An 18,921-nucleotide genomic window follows, 5' to 3' on the forward strand; every position below is an offset into this window, starting at 1 on the left:
CCAACTTGGAGATTAATGATGCATGTTGCTGATGTCTATGTGCTTTGGTTACCACATCTGCTGGTTGTTCTTGACTGGCGATATAGAATGTCTTGATCAACCCTTCTTGAATTTTTTTCTCGGATGAAATGGCAGTCTATTTCGATGTGTTTTGTCCTCCTATGATACATAGGATTTGCAGCAATTTGCAATGTTGCTTTATTATCACAGAAAAGCTTCATGGTCATCTTTAAATTCACATTCAGCTCTTCCAATAGACCTTTCAACCGCACAAGTTCAACTACTGTGTGTGCCATACTTCTAGATATAGTGTGTTGCTTCTTGGCTTTCCAGATATGGTTGAACTTCCAAGCTTAATATAGTATCCAGTAACAGACTTTCTTGACATAGGACATGAGGCCCAGTCTGAATCACAAAATACTTTTATTTCTTCATTGCTATCACTTGACATTAACATCCTCATCCATGGTCGCTTCTTGATATACTTTACTACATGAAGTGCTTCTTCATAGTGAGATTTCTTAGGTGCATGCATAAACTGACTTAGGGATTGCATTGCATATGAGATATCAGGCCTTGCAATTATTAGATATAAAAACTTCCCTATGAGCCTCTGATAACTCCCCATGTCTTCCAGCAACTCATCTCCCTTGTTTGTGTTTGTGTAAGTATCAAACTCAGTGTTTGTCAGCTTCAAGCTCTGCTCCACTGGTGTCTCTTTAGGTTTAGAACTTGCTATGCCTGCATCAGATATCATCTCTAATGCATATTTTCTTTGAGTCATAAGGATGCTCTCTTGATCGTCCCACCCCTCAAATGCACACCTCTAAACAAGGTATAAAATGGTCAATTGCAATTATAGTAACCCAATGATGAGTCGGGGTCGAATCTACAACGAGCTAGATGGGAGTTAGGGGTATATATTCTAATGCGTGAAATTGAATTATCTTAATTTGCGCTTCCACAAAAAGGGTTTTGTTTCTATTTCTAATCTTTATACTAAAGTTTGGAGAATAAAGAAATAAGACTAGAATGATTGCTTTGATGTTTTACAAATTGGTAAAAAGCCTAGGGTTATGATCATTATCCAGGTGTTTTCCTAATGGGATAATAACTTAATACTTGTTTTGTTGATCGGAGTGTATTATAGCTATCAACTCTCAATTACCCATTCAATACCTCTCGGTCAGAGAGTGGTTTTGCCCAATTTGTCTTTCTCAATAACAAATGGGTATCACACAAAACAGTTGATAAAATCTCAAGTTGGGTTATTACTATCTCTAGGTTGAATCCTTTAATTGGGTTAATCAATCTCTTGATTGATCCAATTCCTTGTTAGCCAAGTTTTCCTAGACTAAGTCTCTCTTTCTCAAGTAGAGATTAAGTCAAATAGGCATGAACCAATGTTTATAACCATTAGTTCCACAAATTAAAACATGAACTAGGCTAAATAACAAACACCCAATTATAAACAAGCACTAATTTAATTACCCATAAGGTTAACACACTAGGGTTGGGTCACAACCCTAGTGAATATCTAGCTATCATGCTTGGGTTAAAAGAAGAAGAAGAAGAAGTAGATGAAGAAATACTAATTAAACTCATAATATGAAGTTAAGAAGATAACATCTATAGTAAAATACACCAAAATATAGAAAACTTCCTAAAGAGGCAAAGAAAACGGCTACATTACTTGTTGATGTCAAAACTTAACCTAATTTTGTGAAACTCGTCTATTTGTACAAGGTTGGAAATTTCAGACAAAAATGCCCTTCGGGAGGTTCTGCGGCCGCACAATTCCATGTGCGGTCCGCAGAATTCTTCATCTGGCAGGAGCTGGGATTCTACGGCCGGACAATTCAGAACTGCGGCCACAAGACAATATTTTTGCGGTCCGCAGATTTAGCACTGCGTCCAGAAGACACTTTTTTGCGGTCCGTAATAGTATGATTGCGGCCGCAAGATATTCTTCTGCGGCCGCACAAATCTTGTGCGGACTGCAATTCCAGGAAGCTCTAGTCTTGGTCTTTGATCTTAGTCTCAAGCCCTTCTTTTGCGGCCGCACAATTCATGTGCGGTCTGCAATTTGCTAAATAGTCTGTTGAGTTTTAATTCGTTGTTTGCGGCCGCAGATGGAATTCTGTAGACCGCAATTTCTTCTGCGGCCGCAAAATTCTTTATGCGGACTGCACTTTGTATGCTTCTGTGCCCTTTTGTTGCTTTGTGCTTGGACTACTCCTCTTTGAGCCAGATTTCATCTCGTGAGTTCAACTTCCAACATTCCTGTAATTTCGCACATTTCATTAGTTTCGGGAACGTAATTCAATGCTTTTAGACTAAACCAAAAGCTAAAAGGGGCTAATAAGTAGTCAAAATCCCCACTTATCAACTCTCCCAAACTTAAATCTTTGCTTGTCTTCAAGCAAACAAAATAGTTCCCACCTCCACAAGTTAAGGGTCATTTCAGCCAGTCAAAAGTGAGCCATTCACATATCAGTTGGGACCAACAATTACCCACACTACTTACGTATTATCAACAATGTGACAAGTTAAACATTTATGCACATATAGTTCTAGTGTGACACTTGAGCATCAAGAGTTGACTTTACTCATTAAGGAATGCTCGCTCTCTCATGTTGGTCATTGTGGATCCTAAACTCCTCCTCCTCTACTCTCCGTTTGCCTAGCTCACTTAAGAATTTTAGCATTCAGTCCAAAGATTTATGAAAGGTTCACTCATCTCTCTCAAGATAATGACGCAAGTATGGATTCAAGTACAATAGGCTTTCCCCTCATGTAGATCGCCACTAATGTAAGCTCACTCGAATTGAAATCAAGTAGGGCTTTTTTCGAGATGTAATGAAGGCTTTTGGATTAGGGTTGGATACACTATGGTTGAGTGGGTTCACCTTTCCTTAATCACTCCATTTTTTTATTCTCGGCTCATGCTTTGCCAATTCTTTGAGGCACTCTCTTTTCCTTGGGAAGTAGAGAGACTTAACATCACTCTTTCTTAATCATGACATTCATTTTCTCCCTCTTTGATTTCTCCGTGTTTTTGGATCATTACCATTCTTTGAATCCCTTCAACTCTTCCACTTATTCACTTTTTTGTATTTCTCTTTTCGTTATTTTCTTTTCTTGCCCTTTCCTTCTTAACATTTCTTTTATATTTTTGTGCCTTGATACCTCTTTCAAGTTCCTCGTCTCTACTCCAAACTTACATTTTTAGCCAATTGTTTCACAGGAGTGTTAAGGAAAGCTAGGGTGCCAAAAGAGGGTCACGACAAAACGGGTAAAGGCTTGTAACACGGTTAACAAATGAGAAAGGCTCGTAACATGGTTATCAAATGAGAAACGTTTGAGGCTCAAATGGGTTAACTAGGGATAACAACACTAGTAGGCAATGGAAAATTCAAACGGGCCAAGGAAAGCCTACAATCACTTCTCAAGCCAAGAAAAACTTAAGATTTTGCTTTGAAACACATTCGGGGCAAGTTCTAGACCTTTGGCATGGGTACTTGGACTAGCAACAAAACATTTCACCCCTCACGCAGCTGGATTGTTAAAGAATATAGAGTCTAGGACCCACAACGACCACATTCAAGATTAAAAATCACTATGGCTCGATTAAACCACTCGAAGATTGCCTAAGTCAACACAAGAGTCACAAAGTCACTAACTAGAGATATTTCTTTCAAAAACCTTGTTTCTAACCATAAGCACGTACTTAAGTGTGTTGGTACCAAGTGAATCATGTTTGACTCTTCGAGCATGACTTAATTAGGTCTTTTTATTCATTACTACTACTATTATTACCTAAACGCAAAAACGGACCCAGTCCCTTAAGAAGGTTGTCACGCCATCCATCGTTGGGAAGAGTCATCCGGTTCACACAAAATCTACCTTTGGAAAGAACCGTGGCATTAAGAAAACCAAAGTCTTATTATCTACTAAAACATAAAAAGAAGCTACTAAATCAAGAAGAAGCTACTAATTCAAAAAGAAGCTACTAATTCAAAAGAAGCTACTCACTTAAACACTAACTAATAAGAAAACAAACATAAAGAAGCTACAAAGAAAAAACTATTGAAAGCCTAACGAATATACACAATGGGGGAGAAGGAGAAGATATATACTTAATGAGAGAAGAAGGGAGAATATATAAAGAATAATGAAAGAGAAGAAAAATAATGCCAAGTTATTATAAACCAATTGTCTCAGAATCATCAAACAAGATCAAATAAACTCCAACCCCTGAATAAAAATAAGCAGTGTCCCTAATGCTTAACAAAATAAGAATAAAGGAAGGGTAAGAGTGAAGAAAACTCCCTATGGCTCCTTGGCCATCTCTGTGACCACAGCAACGTCACCGACCTCAGTCTCATCCAACTGGATCTCATCATCCTCAACTCTAGGAGTGACTGGGTTAGTGAACATCCGACGCACTACCTCGGCAGTGTCAGCAGCAAGGTCCGACTTCTCAGACTGGCTAGCTGGTGCTGTAGGTGCTGTAGGATCTGGGCCTGGATGGTATGGGTCAATCAACATGTCAAAAGGGATGTCTCCGGCTACAACAAGTTTGGTAACCTGTCTCCGGAGCTTGTCCACTGACTTCTTGGAAGCCTGGGACTTTCTCATCTTCTTTACTTCCTTGACCAGCTCTTCGATCACTGACCCATGCTGCACCAATATAGCCATGATTGTGTTCTGGTTCTCTAGGAGCTTCTTAAATGTTTCTTCCACTGATGGGGGCATCTGAGGTGCCAGAATAGAAGACTGTGTTGCAACAGTACTAGATATGTCAGACAGCTTTGCAGTAGCTTTCTACATCCAGTTGTTGAGGCTTGCCAATGTCTGGGAGACTCGCAGCGCAGAGAGTGGAGTAGTAGGCATGGGCACCGGCTTCAAAGCCGAGGTGGAACCTGTGACAGGGACCGCTGTAGGAACTGAGGATGGTGGTGAAGGCATAGCTGCGACACTAGATTAAGGCTCGACCGAAGTGGATGGAATATCAACTGCCTCTGCAACTACCACCGATGGCTCATCAAACTAGCCTATAGTGGTAGATGGCAGACCCTTTCTCTTAGGGTTGTGTGCATCCATCAATGAGTACCTAATGAGTACCATGAGAACGACTTCTTTGCCTGCACCTTTGTATAAAAGTCCCTCGGCTCTACCCTCCCATCTGTGAGATACTCTGTAATGGTGTTGGGATACGGGTAGAATGTGTCAGCTTGCAGGGCGACCACTATGATGTTGGACGACATCACAGCACCCATATTAATATGGTACCTAGCCATGATGGAAGCAACTAGAACAGCTTGAGGGATCGGAAGATATGTTTTTTTCTGGCAGGGGTCTAGTCTATTGCATACAAAGGTTTGCCACCCCTTTGCCTCAAAGCTCAGCGTACTCCTATCAATAGAAACCCCTGTTGTGATCCATGGTGGTGGTGGCCCAAGAGATGCTAGAATCTCTGCTAGCCAAGGATGAGTTGCATCCCCAAGTGCACATTAATCTAAGTACTCTGTGGGCTCGATATCATCAAATTCCAAGTAGGTGTTCAATATGTGCTGATCAAATCGCACTTTGAGGTTCCTCACTTTAGTCACCTTTGTACCTTTCTTGATATGCGCCATATTGACGTAGAATTCCCTGGACAAGGTACTCTTCCGCATCCACCCTTTGTGTTCTCAAAACTGTCTCAATATTGTAGGGTTATACCTCTCAAAATCTTTCAACTAAAACTGCCGCTCAAGAATAAGCGACCTCACTGGCCACCATTCACGAAAGTTGGTGAAGACGGGCAAACTGACAAATCGGTCCTCCCACACCTCTTTCTTCTTCTACCTCTCGAGGCTGGTAATAGTAGCATCTCCCCTTCTACCATCATCGGGGATGTCCTGCACTAATGTCTCTGGTGCCTGGGGGACAGGTGTAGTAGAAGGCTCAGAAGCCTCACTGGCACTCTACGAACCCCCGGAAGTGTTGTGTGATGTGGATGACTCGTCCCCGAGCTGATACCTCTTTGGCAGCCTTAACTGGACAGTCGGTTGCTCATATACAGAGGCTGAGTTGCCCTTTGATGATTCCTTAGATGGATCATAAGAACTGGTCTCAGAAAGGTCTGCACCTCTCCTTCTGCCGACTGATGTTTTCTTCCTGATTTCATGCTGTTGGGCACTAAGCAAGGGTCCCTCGTCCCTGAGAAGGATGGCCCCTTCCTTTTGAAGTGCCGCCTCTGCCTCTAGATCAAACCATTTTCTGTACCAAGCAAAGGCGATTGTTAGATGTAATTCAAGTTCAGACATACAATGAATGTAAGGACACACCAGAATATATAGTGAGGAACACACTTGGAAAATGTTTGCAGGGTAGGGATTTTTGGTCCGCATATTTTTCATTGCGGATACAGAATAGGACTTGCGGACTGCACAATTCTCTTTTGCGGCCGCAAAATTAGATTGCGGTCTGCACATTTTTCATTGTGGCCGCAATTCAGATACCACCAATATGCCAACTCTCTGATAACAGAGAAATGGCCATTTTGCGGTCGCAACCGGTTTTCTGCGTTCCGCACATGTGAGTCACCAAGTTGACAACTCTCTGATCTGGGGAAAAAGGTTGTTCTGCGGCAGCAATGGGATTTCTTCGGTCCGCATAATTTTCTTACGGCCGCAGAACCATTCCTCTCTAAAGTACCCTAGACTCAACTTCTTTGGACCGCACAATTTCTTGTGCAGCCACAAATATCAAACATTGACGAACAAGCAGTACGTCTTACCTAGGGCTTGCAATTATTTCACAATTTTGATATGGAAACAACTTCTAAGCATGAATATCTATTAACCCATTCCCCCTAGAGCATTTTCCAGTCTACCCACTATAGATTTACCCCATATGGTTATTCAATTAGATTCAATCATACAAATGGTCTAAAGTTTTACTAAAAATATACAAATTAAAAGAAATTAACAAGATTATGAAGCATACCAGATATGAATGAGTGCAAGAGATGAGTGATGAACAGTTACTAGACGTGTGGGCGGATGATTTAGCAAGGGATTTCAAATTGGTGCAAGTTTTGTGCTCAGAGAGAGAAAAGGGCAACAATGCCCTAGCCTCTCTATTTGTACTATTCGACTTTATGCCAAGGAAGGAGAAGTGAGTGCTGCCGCAAAATTCCAATTGCGGTCTGCGCTCTGTTAACTGGGGCCCCATTACCCTTTTGTTTTGCGGTCCACAGAATTTGGTGTACGACCAAAGAGAAATTATTGCGGACCTCAGATTTGGTGTTGCGGTCGCAGATCGGCCCTTTTTCTGACGGACCAACTTTAGAGAGTTGGCATTTTTAACATTCCAGTTCTGCGGTCCGCAAGAATTTTGTGTGACCCAAAGCACTTTTGCTGCAACAATTGGAATTGTGCGGTCCGTACTTTTATGCACACTTAGCCAGATTTCTGTCCACCATTCCTGTAAGGCACACTCATTCCTGCAGCACACTTCAAATCAGGTTAGCACGAAAATGACTGCTAACTACAAAAGAAACAAAGAAAAGAAAAAACACATGGGTTGCCTCCCAAGAAGCGCCTGATTTAACGTTGTGGCACGACGCAGATTACCATCATTTTAAATGAATCACCGCCACAATGTGGCCATCACCAACCTTTCCCACATAGTGCTTCACCCGGTGACCATTGACTCGGAATACCTCATTGTTTTTGTTCTTTTAGTCCAATGCACCAAAAGGTGTCACATCCACAATTTCAAAGGGACCACTCCATTTAGACTTTAGCTTTCCGGGAAACATCATCAATCGTGAGTTAAACAACAATACAAGATCACCCACCTTGAATTCTTTGTTCCCAATGTATTTGTCATGAAGATATTTCATCTTTTCTTTGTACAAGGATGAACTTGTATAAGCATGGTACCAGAACTCATCCAATTCATTCAAATGTGCAACCCTCAAGTTAGCGGCTACATCCCAATCAAGATTCAACTTTTTTAGAGCCACATGGCTTTGTGCTCAAGTTCCACCGGAAGATGACAAGCTTTGCCAAACACCAACCGGTATGGAGACATTATGATAGGAGTTTTGAAAGCAGCCTGATAAGCCCATAATGTATCATCAAGCTTCTTTGACCAATCCTTTCGGTTAGCATTCACTGTTTTGGACAAGATACTCTTTATCTCCTGGTTAGAGCCTTCCACTTGACCGCTAGCTTGTGGATGATAAGGATTCATAACTTTATGATTAACGCCATACTTGTTAAGTAAAAGTGTCAAAAGCCTTGTTGCAAAAATGTGACCCCCCATCAATTATGATAGCCCGCAGAGTACCAAACCTAGTGAAAATATTCTTCTTCAAGAACGCCACCACACTCCTTGCTTGGAAAATAATCCTTCCTTGTGACATTGTTGAGCTTGCGATAGTCCATACACACTCTCCACCAGGTCACCATTATTGTGGGAGTCAACCCATTCTTGTCATTGGTAACCACTATCATGCCCCCCTTCTTTGGGACACATTGCACCGGAGAAGTCTACAAACTATCTGAAATGGGGTAGACAACCCCGACATCCAACCACTTGATAATATCCTTTTTGACCACTTCTTGCATAGCCTCATTAAGTCTCTTTTGATGTTCAATAGATGGTTTGGCGTTTCTCCAAGTTTATCTTGTGCATGCAAAGTGCGATGCTTATTCCCCGAATATCCGCCAATGTCCATCCAATAGCCTTCTTCCTCTTAAGTAGCACTGCCAATGTAAAGTCAACCTTCACGTTAGTCAAACAAGAGGAAAGAATAACTGGTAAAGTAGAACAAGGGCCAAGAAATTCATACCGAAGATGTGAAGGCAATGGATTCAACTCCAAGGTCGGAGGCTCTTCAATTGAAGGCTTTGTAGGAGGAGTTTTCCTATTTTCAAGATCCAAGGAGAGTTTTCGGGGTGCATAGATGTACGACCCCATTCCTTGCAAAGAATGCACACATTCCATGAAGCCATCCATCTCGTTATCACCAAAGTTGAGTAAGACGGCCTCCAACATATCATCCACATTGATCGTGGGGCACTTGTATCATCAACAATCACCTCGGTCACCAAGTCCACAAAAGAACACACTTCATTGCTATTTGGTTTCCGCATAGATTGGCACACGTGGAATACCACCTTTTCATCACCTACCCTGAAAGTGAGTTCTTCGGCTTCCACATCAACAAAAGCCTTCCCTGTAGCAAGGAAAGGTCTTTCAAGATTAATCGGCACCTGTCCACTTCATAATCAAGAATGACAAAATCCGCCGGAAGAATGAATTTATCAACACGAACCAAGACATATTCAATCACTCCCAACGGTCTCTTCATGGTGCGATCAGCCATTTATAATCTCATAGATGTGGGTCTTGGTTGCCCAATTCCCTAGGTCTTGAAAACCGAATAGGGCATTAAATTGATACTTGCCCCAAGATCACAAAGAGCTTTAGAAAACTTGGCACTTCCAATGGTATAAGGGATTGTGAAAGCACCAGGATCTTCCAATTTAGGAGCCATTGAATGCACAATTGCACTCACTTGATGAGTGACTTTGATAGTTTCAAAATTCATCAGCCACTTCTTTGTCACCAAATCCTTCATAAACATTGATCGAGAGACTCTTCATCATGTCATGAACCTTTTGAATTGATTCTCGCCATTTTGCTTGGCAAGCCTTTGGGGATATGGAGGAGGAGTATTAGGCAATGGTGCCTTAGCCTTTTGCACTATCGGTTCCAGTATATCAATAACGTGATCCCTAGAGAGGTTCACTTCCTTTTGAGTCTCTTCCACATTGTCATCAATATCAATCCGAACTTCATCATTTGATTGCATCACATTGCTCGAGACCTCTTCTTCTTGTACCACTTTCTCATTATCCACAAGTTACCTTTGACTTGAGGTGGGTGCATTCACACCTCTTCCACTTCTTGTAGTAACGGCCATGGCGTGACCCGTGTTGTTCCCACCCTTTGGGTTCACCACCGTGTTACTTAGTAGTGCCCCCTTAGGACGAGAATTTCGAGCTTGAGAGATTTGCCACATTTGAACTTCTAAGTTGCAGATCAATGTGTTGTGTGAGGCAAGTTGGGCATCAGAATCGGTATTCTTTTCCATCATTTGCTTGAACATGTTCGCAATACGCCCCATCTCATTGATAGAAGAACTAGGACCATGGAAAGGATAAGGAGGCAGGTTGCTCGGTTGTTGATACATCGAGGGCCTTTGAAAACCTGACCGCCGGTTGCCTTGGTTATTGTTTCATCCACCTTGATTGTTACCTCCCCAATTACCTTGATTATTGCCATTCCAATTTCCTTGATTGTTGTTATTATGCCAATTCTCTTGATTGTTTCCACCACTTTAATTACCTTAGTTGTTAGAATTTCAATTGCCTTGATTGTTTTGAGGTCGTCATTATTGTTGATTTGGGCCTTGGAAATTGTTTCGTTGCCTTTGAAAGTTGTTCACATATTGCAGCTCCTCTTCTTGGTCATTGTAAGAATCATCTTGATCAAACCCACTATCTTCTTGCACAAATTTGTGCACTTGTGGACCCTTGGTTTTCCGTTTGTTCACCATCATGTTTACTCCCTCCATGGCATTGACTTGCCTAGGATTTTGCACTTGTTGAAGTTGAGACTTTGCTACTTAATTCATGGTGGTAGTCAATTTGGCTATGGCTAGTCCATGGTCATGCAGCTCTTTGTGGAGGTTAATCACGTTGGGATCACCTTGTAGAACATTAGCCCGAGATTGCCGTATCGATTGTGTGTCCACCATTTCCTTTAAGATCTCACACGCCTCCGCATAAGGCGTAGTCATGAAGTTCGTACCTACAAGTTGATTCACTACACATTGGTTGGTTTTGTTGATACCACGATAGAAAGTTTGTTGAATCATGTTCTCCGTCATATCATTGTTGGGACATTCATTAACTATTGTTCTATATCACTCCCATATCCCGTGTAGTGGTTCATTGGGCACTTGCTTGAATGGTAGAATCTCATCCCTAAGTATAGCCATATTCCCCGGAGAGAGGCACTTAGAAATAAACTTTTCCGCCAATTCATCCCAAGTGTGAATGGAATGGCTCGGCAAATATTCCAACCAATCTAAAGCTTTCCCCCTTAAAGAGAAGGGAAAAAGCTTTAGCCTCAAAGCATCCTCGGAGACATTTGTTTGTTTACTCCACCAACACATGTCCACAAACCCCTTCAAATGTTTGTATGAATTTTGACTTGGAACACCGGTGAAGAAGCCTCGTTGCTCTAGCAAAGTGAGCATCACATTGGTTATTCGAAATTTACCCGCCCTAATATGAGGAGGGACTATTGCACTTGCATATCCTTCATTGGGCAACACCCGGTGTGAAACCGCTCGTGATAGAGGTGGGGGTGGAACGAGCACATTGTTATGAGGCACTCTGCCTCTTCTATTGGCTTGAGGTTCAAGAGGAACCTCATCCACTTGATCATTCTCAATGTCCGCATCCCCCAAAGCAATATTTCCGAGCTCATTGTTTTCCATGGTTGCACCTAAAATTTCTCAAACACATTAGTAACACAGAAGGAAAAGAAGATATTCTAAAAACACACACAAATATATAGCTAACACCGTTTTTAACTCCCCGGTAACGGCGCCAAAATTTGATCGTCTCGCCCCTCAAATGCACACCTCTAAATAAGGTATGAAACGGGTGATTGCAATTATAGTAACCCAATGATGAGCCAGGGTCGAATCCACATGGATCTAGATGGGAGTTAGGGGTATATATTCTAATGCGTGAAATTGAATTATCTTAATTTGCACTTCCACAAAAAGGGTTTTGTTTCTATTTCTAATCTTTACACTAAAGTTTGGAGAATAAAGAAATAAGACTAGGATGATTATTTTTGATGTTTTTCAAATTGGTAAAAAGCCTAGGGTTGTGACGATTATCTAGGTGTTTGCCTAATGGTATAAATAACTTAATGCTTGTTTTGTTGATCGGGGTGTGTTATTGCTATCAACTCACAATTACCCACTCAATTCCTCTCGGTCAGAGTGTGATTTTGCCCAATTTGGCTTTCTCAAGATCAAATGGGTATCACACAAAACAGTTGATAAAAGCTCAAGTCGGGTTATTACTATCTCTAGGTTGAACCCTTTAATTAGGTTAATCAATCTCTCGATTGACCCAATTCCTTGATAGCCAGGTTTTCCTAGACTAAGTCTCTCTTTCTCAAGTAGAGACTAAGTCAAATAGTCATGAACCAATATTTGCAACCATTAATTTCACAGATTAAAACATGAACTAGGCTAAATAACAAACATCCAATCATAAACAAACACTAATTTAATTACCCATAAGGTTAAAACACTCGGGTTGGGTCACAACCCTAGTAAAAATATAGCTACTCATGCTTGGGTTTGAAGAAGAAGAAGAAGAAGAAATACTAATTAAACTCATAATGTAAAGTTAAAAAAATAAAATCTATAGTAAAATACAACAAAATATAGAAAACTTCCAAAAGAGGCAAAGAAAAATGGCTACAGTACTTGCTGATGTCAAAACTTAACCTAATTTTATGAAACTCGTCTATTTATACAAGGCTGGAAATTTCAGACAAAAATGCCCTTCAGGAAGTTATGCGGCTGCACAATTCTATGTGCGGTCTATAGAATTCTTCATCTGGCAGGAGCTGGGATTCTGCGGCCGCACAATTCTGAACTGCGGCCACAAGACAATATTTCTGCGGTCCACAGATTTAGCACTGTGGCCACAAGACACTCTTCTGTAGTCCGCAATAGTATGATTGCGGCCGCAAGACAGTCTTCTGCGGACGCACAAATCTTGTGCGGACCGCAGTTCCATGAAGTTTTGGACTTGGTCTTTTTGTCATCTCTATGATCTTAGTCTCAAGCCCTTCTTTTGCGGCCGCACAATTCATGTACGGTCCGCAATTTGCTAAAATGTCTGCTGATTTTTCCTTCGCTATTTGCGGCCGCAGATGGAATTAGGTGGACCGTAATTTCTTCTGTGACTGCAGAATTCCTTCTGCGGACCGCTCATTGTATGATTCTATGCCCTTTTATTGCTTTGTGCTCGGACTACTCCTCTTTGAGCCGGATTTCATCTCGGGAGTTCAACTTTCAACATTCCTACAATTTTGCACATTTCATTAGTTTTGGGAACGCAATTCAATGCTTTTAGACTAAAACAAAAGCTAAAAGGCGCTAAGAAGTAGTCAAAATCCCCACTTATCACCTTCTTTGATCTAGAAAACTCTATGCCTAAAAAATATCTAACTTCTCCAAGTTCTTTCATCTTAAAATGTTGATTAACAGATTTTTGTGAAGTTTAATTTCCTGCAGATCATTTCCTGTAACAAGAAGATCATCTACATAGACCAGAATCAAAAGAAACATGTTATCCACATTTCTAGTAAATAAAGAATAGTCATTCTTGCTTTGCTTATAACCAGACAAAGACAAGGCTTGAGATAGCTTCAAATTCCATTGCCTAAATGCCTTCTTGAGCCCATATATGGATTAAAGTAGCCTACAATCCTTATGCTCCCCCTAGCTACTAAATCCTTGAGGCAAAGTCATGTAAACTTCCTCTTGAAGATCTCCATTCAAAAAAGGATTCTGAACATCCATCTGAAATATAGGCCAGTGCTTGAGAGCAGCAGTGGCAATAACATCCCTCATAGTAGTCAGCTTAGCAACAGTAGAGAATGTATCATGAAAATCTAATCCTTCCTGTTGTGTAAAGCCTTTAGCAACTAGTCTGGCCTTGAATTTTTTTATAGTTCCATCTGCATTGTACTTTATTTTATACACCCATTTGTATCCAATGGGTGTTTTACCAACATGTAAGTCAACTACAGGCCAAGTGTTATTCTGTTCTAATGCCTCAATTTCAAGTTTCATAACTTCAAACCATCTGTCATCCTTACTACCTTGATGAAAAGATGATGGCTCAACATTAACAGAAAAAGAAGTAAGGAAAGTTCTAAAAAGAGGAGAGATGTGAGTATATGAAACAAATTGTTGGATAGGATGAGATGTAGAAGAAGTGGATAGTAGGGGTGGATGAACATAGTCAGTCAACCAAATTGTTGGCTTACTAGTTCTCGCTCACATCCTAGGTGGAGGTAAGTCAGGTAAGGCAGGAGAGTCAGGCTCAACAGAAGTAGTAGGGTCCATGGGAGAAGAGGAGAGCAAGGTGTCTGATGGAATTGACTCTGCAGAAGGAAATAAATTGGTAGTGAATGAAGGACTGTGAGGTTCTTAAGGTGAAGCTGGCAAGTTGGTGATTGGAGATGAAGGTAGTGAGGTATGTGGTGCTAGTGTAGATGAGAATGGCACATGATCTAATGTTGAAGAAGGAGAAAATACATCAAAAATAGCTGCAGGCATTGGTATTGAGGAATTATGTTTTGATGAAAGAAATTTACCTTTTTGGACATTTATAAGGAAATATATTTTCCTTGAAGATAACATCTCGATTGAAAAAGGTTTTCCCAGAGTCAAGGTCATATAGTTTATAGCCTTTCTGTGTAGAAGCATAACCTAGAAGAACAACAGGAATGGATTTTGGTTGGAATTTGTCATGAAAGTCAAGTCTGGTAGCATAACAAAGACATCCTATTGTTCTTAGGTGTTCCAGTTTAGGGGAACAACCATTAAAAAGCTCATAAGGAGTCTTTCCATGTAGGACAGTGCTAGGCAGTCTATTAATGATATAGGTAGCTGCTAGAATGCATTCACCCCACAGTTTTAAAGATAATGCACCTTGAAACCTCAAGGCTCTTCCTACTTCAAGTAGGTGTCTATGCTTCCTTTCTACAACTCTATTTTGTTGGGGAGTATAGACACAAGTACTTTGATAAATAATTTCTTTGGTTTGAAATAGACTAGAACAAAGAGAATTGAAGAACTCATAGCCATTATCATACATGAAAATCTTGACAGTAGAAGAAAATTGGCTTTCTACCAAATGAAGAAAATTTGATATAATCACATAGACATCACTTTTCAGTCTTAAGAGAAAGGTCCAAGTCATTCTTGAAAAATCATCAACAAGAGTCAGGAAATATCTATAACCATTGTAAGTATCTACTCTATAAGGACCCCACACATCCATATGAACAAGTTCAAATGAACATTTGATCTTGAAATACTAGTAGGAAAGGTGGCCTAGTCTGTTTAGCTAATGGACAAACATGACAGTTACAAGAACTAGAATTAGACAACAATGTCTTTATTGTAGGTATTTTCTTAAGAACTGAATGAGGGGCATGCCCAAATCTTTGATGCCACAACATAGTTGATGAGGTAGTCTGGGTAGTGGACATACAAGTGGAAGTGAGTGGTGCGCAGGCTTTGAAGGATTGAGGATGTAGAGTCCATCCTTGAGGGTACGAATCCCCCTCACCTTGCCATTGAAGAAGACTTGAAAGAGACAAAAATCAAGATAAAAAGAGACCATACAATTTAACTCCTTTGTATATCTGGACACAGATAACAGATTATACTGAAACGTAGGCACATAAAGCACATCATGTAGAGTTTCAGTGTTGGACAGGGAACATGGTCCTGTATGTGTGATCTGAGTACTTTCTCCATTTGGTAAATGGACTGAAGTAGATTTCGAATAGGAAACATGCTTAAGACAGGATAACAGATCTAAGGATGAAACTATATGATTTGAAGCACCAGTATCAATGATCCACTTAATTTGGTCAGTAATTGAACTACCTGCCATATTGGCCACACATGCTGGTGTTTTTTCATCTGCTGGTCCCTTTTCCTTACTCAATATTCTAAGTATTTGTTGATACTGCTCAGGTGTGAAAATTGGAGCTGTTGCATTGATCATGCCATTTATCATACCAATTCCATCAGTTCCTGTGTGTTTAGTCTCCTGCATTATACTCACATTGTGTGCCACATGTGTGCGGTTGTCATTAGCACCACTTCTTTTGTTGTTGAACTTAAGACCTGGTGGATACCCTACCAACTTATAGCTAGTATCTCCTGTGTGTCCTTTCATCTTACAATAATCACAAAATAAATTTGTGTTCTTTCTAAACTTCACATTTGAGTTGTTTGCTGACACAAAGGAGTTGTTCTCAGTATTCATAGGTCCACTTCCCAGAATTCCACTTTGTATGCCATATCCACTACTTAGCCTTTGACTTTCTTCCTGAACTATCATTGAATATGCTTGATCAAGCGAATGTGCTAGCAACATCATTAGTATTTGGCTCCTTTGAGGAGCATAAGTGCCATTTAATCCCATTAAAAACTTCATAAGTTTCTGTTGGCGAAGAAACTCAACAAATGTCTTAGACTTCTCACAGCCACATGGCTCAGGTATTATCGGCTCAAACTCATCCCAGAGGTCATTGAGGTTAGAGAAATAAACTGATACATTAGAAATGACATGTGTTAGGAAACTGATTTCCCTACTTTAAGTTTCTTCCAAACCTTCTGTGCATTTGAAGAGTACGTAATTCCTTTCCTGAGTTCTTTAGCCACGGAACTTTGAATCCACGACTACACTATGGCATTACAACGATCCCACTGCCGCAATTGGAAGATATTCTTCTCGTATTGCTCTCTAGTGCAGGTTCCATCAACAAATCCGAGTTTATTTTTCACAAGGAGCGACACCTCCATAGATCGTCTTCATTATGAGTAATTTTCAGTTCTAATTAGCTATTGAAGAACAAGTGACGTCCCTGGTGTTTCTGAGGGATGGACATACAACGGATCGTTACAATCGATATGCTGATTGTTTGCATGTGAAGATCCACTTGTAATTTGAGGTGAATCAAGCGTCATTTGAGTAGAGGATTGACAGAAAAAAATCAGATTTGGGGAAATTGAAGACGAAGAGAAGAAGAGATCAAAGAGCATGTGAAATAAGGGAAAAGCGTAGGAAATTGATCGGATGAAATGCTCGTTGCTCAGTCGCGAAGAACTATGGCTCTGATACCATGTTGAAATATAGCTCTTGGTTCCACCATTGGTGAGCTTGAGCGAGAAAGAGGAGAAGAGACGATGGAGAAATGAGAAGCAATTTTTCTGTTAATTTTGAACTTACTCAATTTTGATTTCACTTTAATGTTGGTATTAAATAGTAATAAGTTTTGTATTCTTTTTTCCTTTTAAGCCAACCTCAATCACTGTTCGTTAGGGATATTAATTGAAGAAAACGTTTCCCAATTGATCTCTTCTTCTTTTTCCTTTTTATCATTTTGTAAAAAATAAACTTTTGTTATATTTACAATTGTATGCAACTTAAAATGTACTTGTGAAGGATAAAAAAGGCAAACGATAATTCGTTAAGAGGTTTTGTACTTTTAATAGTATAAATATAGATAGATATATTGATAGATAGATAGATAGATAGATATAGATTTAAACCGAATAATCTAGAAATATTCTGATAGAAGGATCTGTTGGGAAGCGTGTCAATGGAAAGGAAAAATATTTAAAAGAGAAAAAAACAATAAATTTCAGAAAATAGGACTAGATAAGATTTACATGGTTCGTCAATTTTGCCTACTCCACGATCACACAGAGAATAACCTTTTATTACTGAAGAAAAAGAAGAAGTTGCGAGGATGATATACAACTGAGAAAGAGATACCTATATTTATTAGCAGAGCATTCGATTGAAATATTCTACAAAATGAGAACATAGGGTAGGACGGCACCGGCGATTGTGAGCAAATTTAATTCATTTACATATCTTTCACGTATGTTTTTCTTTCTTTTTTTCATTTCTTTCTTTCTTTTGACTTTTTCATTCATGTTCACATGGGTTTATTCCCATCTGGATTAACAAGTTGGCTCCTAAATCGTCATCACTATTCCCTACCAGTTTTTGGAGCTTTATAAATAGACTTTGTATACTGTCGAAATAGATTTCGGCCTCCATACGTTTGATCGAGTTCGAATGGTAAGCGATCGAAGTGAGAGCTCGAGACGAGTTCCGAGGATAGTACAAACAAGCCTCGAGCTCCAAGACCGATCGAGGAATCGGCTCGGTATCATTATCAAGCCCATGACCAAATCCAGCCGCAAGGCAATGTGAAGGTTGTCGGAGATGCACAGACCGATTGACACTCACCCCGAATGTCGAACTCGAACCAAGGCCGAGGGCTCGATCCAATACCGAGCTCGAGCCAGTATCGAGCTCGCAGACATGAGCCATTGCAACCGCACTAGGGGAGAGAATCTTGGCAGGAATCGAGGAAGAGACAATTCTTCATGGGTTCTCCACTATATATTTTCTATTATAAATAAAGTAAGATCCCTCTACTATAAATGGGGGGAATCCTTATAAGCACAAGGGGACACATTGTAAGAAAAGACTACTTCTATTTACTGAAGAATAAATCTCTTGAGCTTGTTTTACTCAGCATACTCACTCTTCTTGTTCAATAATTTATATCCCGTTTCTATAGTGAAGAATCTAAACATTTCCACTTTTACGTATGAGTTATGTCAAGCTATATCACATATCCTTAGAACTACTTATAAATTCAACTATATCCGATTTTTCAGGTAAACAATTTGGTGCCCACCATGGGGCTAAGGATAACAGTGGTTGTTTGATACAAATCTACAATACACACCAGTTTACAACTCCGAATCAGCAATGGCAAACCCTCGATTCATGGCTTTACCTATCGACCATGAAGCCGACCTTCAGGATGAAACCAACAACTTGATACCCAGGGCCGGAAGGCCACTTAACGATATCGCTGAAGCTCGAGTCGAAGTACCTGAAATCGGAGTCGAAGTACCACTAGATGTCAATTCACAAGTGGCTCTTGAGGCGAACCAACCTTCCAAACCGGAAAAAAGCATTTAGG

At 40.3% G+C, this 18,921-nt stretch overlaps 1 protein-coding gene across 1 annotated transcript; it reads right to left on the reverse strand.

Annotated features, from left to right (window-relative positions):
* Nucleotides 1-280: 280 nt before the first annotated feature.
* On the reverse strand, nucleotides 281-757 carry LOC108944144 (uncharacterized mitochondrial protein AtMg00810-like). The gene has a single exon (XM_018768894.2). It carries the CDS (start codon nucleotides 755-757, stop codon nucleotides 281-283), a length of 477 nt encoding a protein of 158 aa, XP_018624410.2.
* Nucleotides 758-18,921: the final 18,164 nt, after the last annotated feature.

This window comes from Nicotiana tomentosiformis, chromosome 7, assembly GCF_000390325.3.
Source record: "Nicotiana tomentosiformis chromosome 7, ASM39032v3, whole genome shotgun sequence".
Taxonomy (NCBI): Eukaryota; Viridiplantae; Streptophyta; class Magnoliopsida; order Solanales; family Solanaceae; genus Nicotiana; species Nicotiana tomentosiformis.

Excerpts from the sequence above, each read along its gene's own strand:
- LOC108944144 (XM_018768894.2), bottom strand. The coding sequence starts at position 757 with ATGATATCTGATGCAGGCATAGCAAGTTCTAAACCTAAAGAGACACCA.